Source organism: Sporothrix brasiliensis (assembly GCF_000820605.1).
Source record: "Sporothrix brasiliensis 5110 chromosome Unknown Cont18, whole genome shotgun sequence".
Classification (NCBI taxonomy): domain Eukaryota; kingdom Fungi; phylum Ascomycota; class Sordariomycetes; order Ophiostomatales; family Ophiostomataceae; genus Sporothrix; species Sporothrix brasiliensis.
The window spans coordinates 3,581,113-3,588,718 of record NW_024467137.1 but is presented as its reverse complement, the minus strand read 5'-3'; the positions used below and the strand labels follow the sequence as shown (position 1 = coordinate 3,588,718).

Genomic DNA, 7,606 nt, shown 5'->3' with positions numbered 1-7,606 from the left:
ATGGCCGAAGGCAAGTGTCCCGTAGCCCACAATGTCGCCGGTGGCGGCACCAAGAACACCGACTGGTGGCCCGGCCAGCTGCGCCTCAACATCCTCCGCCAGCAGAACCAGGTCTCCAACCCCCTCGACCGCGATGCCGACTACCGCAAGGCCTTTGAGAGCCTCGACTACTTCCAGCTCAAGAAGGACATTGCCGCCGTCATGACCAACTCCCAGCCCTGGTGGCCGGCCGACTTTGGTCACTACGGTGGTCTGTTCGTCCGCATGGCCTGGCACAGCGCCGGCACCTACCGTGCCTTTGACGGCCGCGGCGGCGGCGGCCAGGGCCAGCAGCGCTTTGCTCCGCTCAACAGCTGGCCGGACAACGTCAGTCTCGACAAGGCCCGCCGTCTGCTGTGGCCCGTCAAGCAAAAGTACGGCCAGAAGATCTCCTGGGCCGATCTGCTGCTGCTGACCGGCAACGTGGCCCTCGAGACCATGGGCTTCAAGACCTTTGGCTTCTCGGGCGGCCGTGCCGACACCTGGGAGCCCGACCAAGCCACCTACTGGGGCGGTGAGACCACCTGGCTGGGCAACGACGTCCGCTACGCCGACGCCGACAAGTCCAACGCCAAGGCTCACGCCGAGGGCCTCGAGACCCCCGTCGCCGCTGCCCACATGGGTCTGATCTACGTCAACCCCGAGGGCCCCAACGGCCACCCCGACCCCGTTGCTGCCGCGGAGCACATCCGCGTCACCTTTGGTCGCATGGCCATGAACGACGAGGAGACCGTCGCCCTCATTGCCGGCGGCCACACCTTTGGCAAGACCCACGGTGCCGCGGGCGGCGACAAGCAGGGCCCTGAGCCCGAGGCCGCCGGTCTGGAGGCGCAGGGCTTCGGCTGGAAGGGCGCGCACGAGTCCGGTGTCGGCCCGCACGCCATCACCTCCGGCCTCGAGGTCACCTGGACCAAGACCCCGACCCAGTGGAGCAACCAGTTCCTGGAGTACCTGTTCAAGTACGAGTGGGAGCTGGAGAAGAGCCCCGGCGGTGCCAACCAGTGGGTTGCCAAGACCGACGACCTCATCATCCCCGATGCCTATGACCCCTCCAAGAAGCTCAAGCCGCGCATGCTCACCACCGATCTGTCGCTGCGCTTCGACCCGGCCTACGAGAAGATCTCGCGCCGCTTCCTCGAGAACCCCGACCAGCTCGCCGACGCCTTTGCGCGCGCCTGGTTCAAGCTGCTGCACCGCGACCTGGGCCCGGCCGCGCTCTACATTGGCCCCGAGGTCCCCAAGGAGAAGCTCCTGTGGCAGGACAACGTCCCCGCCGTCACCACCCCCATCATCGACGCCTCTGACGTCGACGCCCTCAAGAAGGCCATCCTGGGCTCCGGCATCGCCCCCAACAAGCTGATCGCCACTGCCTGGGCCTCGGCCTCGACCTTCCGTGGCTCCGACAAGCGTGGTGGTGCCAACGGTGCCCGCATCCGCCTGCAGCCCCAGCGCGACTGGGCCGTCAACAACCCGGCCCAGCTCGCCGAGGTCCTCAAGGGCCTCGAGGCCATCCAGGCCGACTTTAACAAGTCGGCTACCGGTGGCAAGCAGGTCTCCATTGCCGACCTCATCGTTCTTGGTGGCACCGCTGCCATTGAGGCCGCTGCCAGCAAGTTTACCGGCCACGCTGTCACCGCGCCCTTCCTCCCGGGCCGTGGCGATGCCACTGCGGAGGAGACTGACATCGAGTCGGCCGCTTTCCTCGAGCCCCAGGCCGACGGCTTCCGCAACTACGGCAAGTCCACGCCGCGCGCGCGCACCGAGGAGCTGCTGATCGACCGCGCTCAGCTGCTGGGCCTGACCCCGCCTGAGCTGACCGTCCTGGTCGGTGGTCTGCGCGTGCTCGATGTCAACTACGACGGCTCCCGCAACGGCGTCTTCACCGACAGACCCGGTGTCCTCAGCAACGACTTCTTCGTCAACCTGCTGGACATGGCCACCGCCTGGAAGCCTGCCACGTCGGACGCCCACCCGGAGACCTACATTGGCTACGACCGCGCTACGGGCAAGGACCGCTGGACCGCCTCGCGTGTCGACCTGGTCTTTGGCTCGCAGGCTGAGCTGCGCGCCCTCTCTGAGGTGTACGCCAGCGCCGATGGTGCCGACAAGTTCGTGAAGGACTTCATTGCTGCGTGGACCAAGGTTGTGAACGCGGACCGTTTTGACGTTAAGGTATGAGGGACAACACCACTTACTCTGCCCAGCCAACCCAACCACCATTGCATTCTTTCCCTGTCTTCATTATTTTTCCGCTTCCTCCTGTTGTGCGCAACGCTTTGTTGTCCCTTAACGTTTGCCCTTATCTATCCAAGCCTTTTTGTCATCCCATCTATGTGCTTCTTGTCAGACACTGTTTCGTCTATTTATTTTTCGCCATGGGCCACTTCTAGATTGCGTGGAATGCTGGACTGCGGTAGATGCAAGTTATCAAGCAGGACATGGAGACGCGGGATAGAGAAGAGAGGCAGAGGCAAATGAGTTTGTGTAGGCAGAGGCCACAATACCGAACACAGAAAAACACCAAAAAAGAAAACAAAGACAAGAAAAACAAAGGCCAGCGTGGGAAAAGAGAAACATATGTATCTATCCTACAACAGGTATAGGGCTCTTTATCTCGACAAAAACAAGAAACAAAAAAATCCGTGCTTAATATGTTTTTTTTACGCCGGAGAAGTGCCTGCGCATTTGCACATGTGTTTTTGCTCGCCCTGGTTTTGCCGACACCCTTCTAGCACTTTGTGTTTTTTTATCGCTCACCTCCTCCCGTTACGTCTGTTGCCTGCTCGCTTTCATTCTTCCTTTTTTCTTTCTCATGCTGATTGCCTAGGTGGGCTCTTCTTCTTCTCAGTCCTCGTCCTCGCCCTCGCCCTCGGCTCCGTCTCCTCCCGCTCCCCCAATTTCCCTGCCTCTGTCCCGTCTCTAATCCGGCCACCGCCATCCATCCTCCCGTCCTTGGGTCCTCCGATCTGTCTTCGGCTCTCTCCTCGCTCCTCGTTTCGCCTTCTTGCGTCCACCGTCTTCCACCGTCCTCCACCGTCCTCCACCGTCCTCCACCGTCCTCCACCGTCCTCCACCGTCCTCCACCGTCCTCCACCGTCCTCCACCGTCCTCCACCGTCCTCCACCGTCTTCCGTCTCTCCGCTTCGCCCTTTACTTTTTTTTCTTTTTTCTTCTATTTTTTCAAGCTCAAAGAAAGGTTGCGTACAAAGACTGACTCAACTCCCCGCCACGCCCGGTTTATAAAAAAACAGTCCGCCAACTTGGATGGAACCACCCTGACCAGCCGCGCCAAACGCACCGCCGACGACGCCGCCCATGCTGACGGTAGCAACGAGTTCAAGCGCGGCCGTGCCTACACATAAAAAGGTTATGTTGTTTTTTTCTGCCTGAGCTTCCCCTGACCGGGGAGGGGGGGAAGGTCTAACGATGGCGACGACTTGTGTCTTCTTTGCGTTTTTGTTTTTGTTGTTGTATGTCGTGCCTGGGGGAGGGGTTTGTGATTTCCGTTTTAGCAACCTTGTTAGACAAAAACTGATGTAGTGCAAGCTCTGCCCTTTCAGCAAGCTGATCAAAAATTGATATGCGAATTTATTTTATTCAGTCTCATAATTTGGATCTGAAAAGCAGCGTAGACCAGATAAGGTACACAACTACAAAATACGGAACAGGAGACAGGGAGAAGGCGCGTTGGTGAAATGTTCTTGATTCTACTTGCTACCTGCGCGATGGCTTACTTGTCCAGTTCACAGCATATTAGATGACTTTTCTATTATATCGGTAATACAACATGTATATACGAGTTGAAGAGAAAAGTGTTGTTAAAGTTTGTCACATTCCACCTTTGTTTTGAATGCTGGTGCATTCGACATATATGTGGTGTATCATGGACGTTGTTAATGACGTGCAAAGTTTTTATTTAAAATTTCTGCGCCATTTTTTTTTAAAAAAAAATAGGAAAGGAAAGCAAAATTAAACAAAAGGTATACGTTTATTTGCTCAAAAACAATAAAAAAACAAGGATAACATAAGTAAACAGTCCAAGCTGAATCACATTGCCTGACTCCAACAGGTTTGAAGCTCCGTTCTCAATTCAAGCCACAGTACAGCCTCATCACAAGCGCGTTGTGTTACGACGTAATGGCATACGGAGTACGTCGTACTGCTGTCTAGTTTCTTCGATTTCTTCTGGAAGACCAGTCTACTTTGATTACGGCCATGTGTTGTTTGGATGATACGACGCTGTAATGAGCATGTGTGATAAACGGGACAAGTGAGGGGAATGGACGGACCCTCTTTTTTGTCACGGAGATGCCGAGATGGCCAAATGGGAAGAAGGGGGTGTGGAAACCGAACATTGGGGTTCGCCGAGCGAGAGAAGCCAAGAAAGCTAAAATGGAAGCCTTGGAAGCTTTGGACAGACGGGGAAGACCAGAAGGGAATATGGAAAGTAGGGAAGCAGTGGAGGATATTTTGGTCGATGAGAGAGCGGAGGCTGAAAAGTACGAGAAATAAAACACAAAGAACAGCAACAAAAAGACTCAAAAAGAGGGATAAATCAACAATCGGCTTGGTATGTTTGGTTCGGTACCGAGAAGAGAAGTTGATCGCATTTTGCCACTCCATGCACCTCTCCTCTCCAACTTGGGCATGCGTCGTAAATACAGACCTATTGCCAGCGTACGGCGTATTCCGCAGTTTGATACGTAACTGTTGCTCACTCGTGCATACTGTTCTTTGGATTCCCACTCTTTTGTTGTCAGTCGCATTCGCTAGCGTCAAGGCTGAGTAGGTGGATGGGGTTTAAGAGATGAGCTCCATCTATTGCATCGCCAATTGGAGTATGGCTTCTCGCTTCTGCCCAGCTTTGGGCCAGTTGTGTGGGCTGATGGGGCATTCGTTTTGGCGACGTTTCTCATACTGAACATCTTTTGTTTTTGTCGATTTCGACAGATGATTATCTGTCAAGGTGAGCTTTGAAAAATAAAGTGAAGAAATGATTATGAAAAAAAAAAAAAAAAAAAAAAAATGATACACCGACAAAGACATGTACATGGGGAAAGATGTGACCGAGAATAAAGAGATAGAGGGAAGAGTGCACTGACCCTCACGGGGGTAAAAAAGATTAGCAAGGGGGACGGGGAAGACCTTCTGGAAGCATTTTGGAAGTCCTCCAAAGTGTTCCGTGCGTAGCGAGTCCACTTTTGTATGATACTCCGTACGCCGTACTCCGCACCCAAGCTCCATCCACGCGCCACGTTGCTACCATAGGTACGGATGCATACAGGTGTGGTGACCTTGTCGTGTTGTCTGTTCTTGTCGTACATTCGTATTGTCTCCTGTCTCACCGTGCCTGCAGGCCCGACGTCTGACACTCTTTGTGTTTCCCCAGCCTCACTCTGGAGAAGCTTGCGGGTGTTTTGTTGTTGAGGGGGCCCTTTTGGTATTGCTTTTGTCTCTCTTTTGCGTCTCGAGTCTAACGTAACGAGAACTGGCTGTCGTCCGGCCGCTTTACATTTGGTTTGGTCAAGTGTCTGTCTGCGTGAGGGGAAGGTACAAAAAGCGGGCGATCATGGTCTGAGAGCCCGCTTGCCGCCGTTCCGTCTGCGGTTGCGCGTGCGAGGTGCGGGTGCTCCGAACGATAAGTTCACCTGGATGGCCATCGTGCTCCAGCTAGATGCTCCAGTCAGCTTCTGACAGGCTTTCTCTTCGACAGGCTGCGATGCTTTCAGGCGACCCATTCAAGTAGGCAATGCCACTAAAACGATGTATGTTGAATGCGTCCTCCATACGGCGTTTATCTTTGGTCGTGTTCTTCGCCCGCTGACGAGAGGGTTTCCGTTCTCGACCCGCCAACGTCAACCTCGCTTCGATGTTGTCGCGCATTGCATTTCTTCTTTCGGCGTTGTCTAATGGTGACGGTGTGGGTGCGCCTCTTTGCCAGTCTCCAATCTCCCAAAACGGCAAAAGAAGTCGGCACTAGTACGACAGAAAGGCCGAACACCCTAGGATGAGTCTTCCCCAGATGGCATGAGGCATGAGACGGACCAAGGCTGTGCAGTATCGGAGACATGGCGACGATCATGACGAACGATGAAGGGGATGAAGACGGTCACTGCTCTTTCCTTGTGCAGGTATCTCGCATGTTGTACGAATTACGGAGTATGTCCTTCCCAGTCCGCCTTATCTCAGCGTGAGATGGGAAAGAAGGAGAGGCCAAGTGTGGAAACGAGGGTTGGTTTCGACAGGGGAGGAGGGCAGGAACGAACGGAGGAAGTTAGAGAAGCCGACAGGGGTGGCTCAGGGTCGGCAACAGCTGGCAAACCCACTTTTTGTCCATTTCCCCTGACCAGAAGAAGGAAGCGTTGGAGCGTGGGAAGGAAAGAACACACTGAGAAAGTGGAGACCGGCGCAGCCCACACAGGCAACGCATGCAACGCAACGCACACGCCCCCTGGCCCCTTCCCTTCCTTCTCTTTCCCATGCCCATTTTCCTCGTTCGGAAAGAAGGGGCGCCCCATTCTTTCCTTCGAGAAGACCCATCGAAGTCCGTTGCTCGCGGCTGCAACCACGGGCGCACTCTTCTTCCCTTCTGGTCCAGAGTACGACGTACGCCGTACGAGGCACGGCGTATTATGATTACCCCCGTTGATCATTTCTCGCGCCAACAAAGACGCCAACAACCTCAAACACCGGCTTCGCACTTCACATCTGTCTTATTGCATCTTACGTCGTAGCGTGGCAGACTACCGTCGTAGTGTGTGCCTCCAGCGGCGGAGAAAACGAATGGGCTGCTTGGTCCAAATGAACACAAAACAACGTCCTCTATCATGAGCCTCCGTCTTTGGAACAAGTTATGGGCTATCGCAGTACACCACATCTGTCTACGCCGTGATGTATGTGTGTGGATGAGACTAGGAACGAGAAGATGAGGAACGAAGATCGGGACGACTCATGACCAATTGGTCCCCTTTTTTCTCATTTTCCTCGCCTTTACTTACCTTCCTCCATCTTGTTTCGACTTGTTTCGACCTGTTTCAACGACCCTCTTCCTCTGCCAACCTCCTTGCCGCTATTTCGAGCCTCAATTTAGCCAATGTATATGTATCTTGGCTCGTATCGCACACCTGCATTGTGCCCTGTACCACTCTCCTTGTCGACCGAATTGTTCGGTTCCGTTTATTTTGTCTTTGCTCCGTCGACAGAGGAGAAGACGAGAAGAGGAGCAGAGTAGATTGATCTGCTCGCCAAAAGCAAACAAACACAATCTACTTTCAATCTCGTTCCACGGCTCGTTCCCACCTTTTCTCCCGGGAGAACGGGCCAGCAGAAATCAATGCCAAACGAAACGCAGAGGCCATACCATGCTCCGCGCTCTGCTGTCGTGCATTGTCTGATTGTGCCTATGTTTCTTCCCACGGGACGGGATGAGACTGCCTGTTTGTATCTGCAATATTGGCGGCGGCATAATCCATGTAGAAACGTTTTTTTTTCTTTCGCCAAAAGGGGCGATGTGTTCTTGCATCTTGGCGATTAAACGAACTATTGATGCGTGCTATCTACCTTCTGG

General features: G+C 54.3%; 1 protein-coding gene across 1 annotated transcript; it reads left to right on the top strand.

Moving 5' to 3' along the window:
• Nucleotides 1–3,401, top strand: SPBR_01256 (catalase/peroxidase; the record flags this gene model as incomplete). Its single annotated transcript, XM_040759567.1, has 2 exons — nucleotides 1–2,211; nucleotides 3,291–3,401. The coding sequence occupies 2 exons, from the start codon at nucleotides 1–3 to the stop codon at nucleotides 3,399–3,401; spliced, it is 2,322 nt and encodes a 773-aa protein (XP_040619944.1).
• Nucleotides 3,402–7,606: the final 4,205 nt, after the last annotated feature.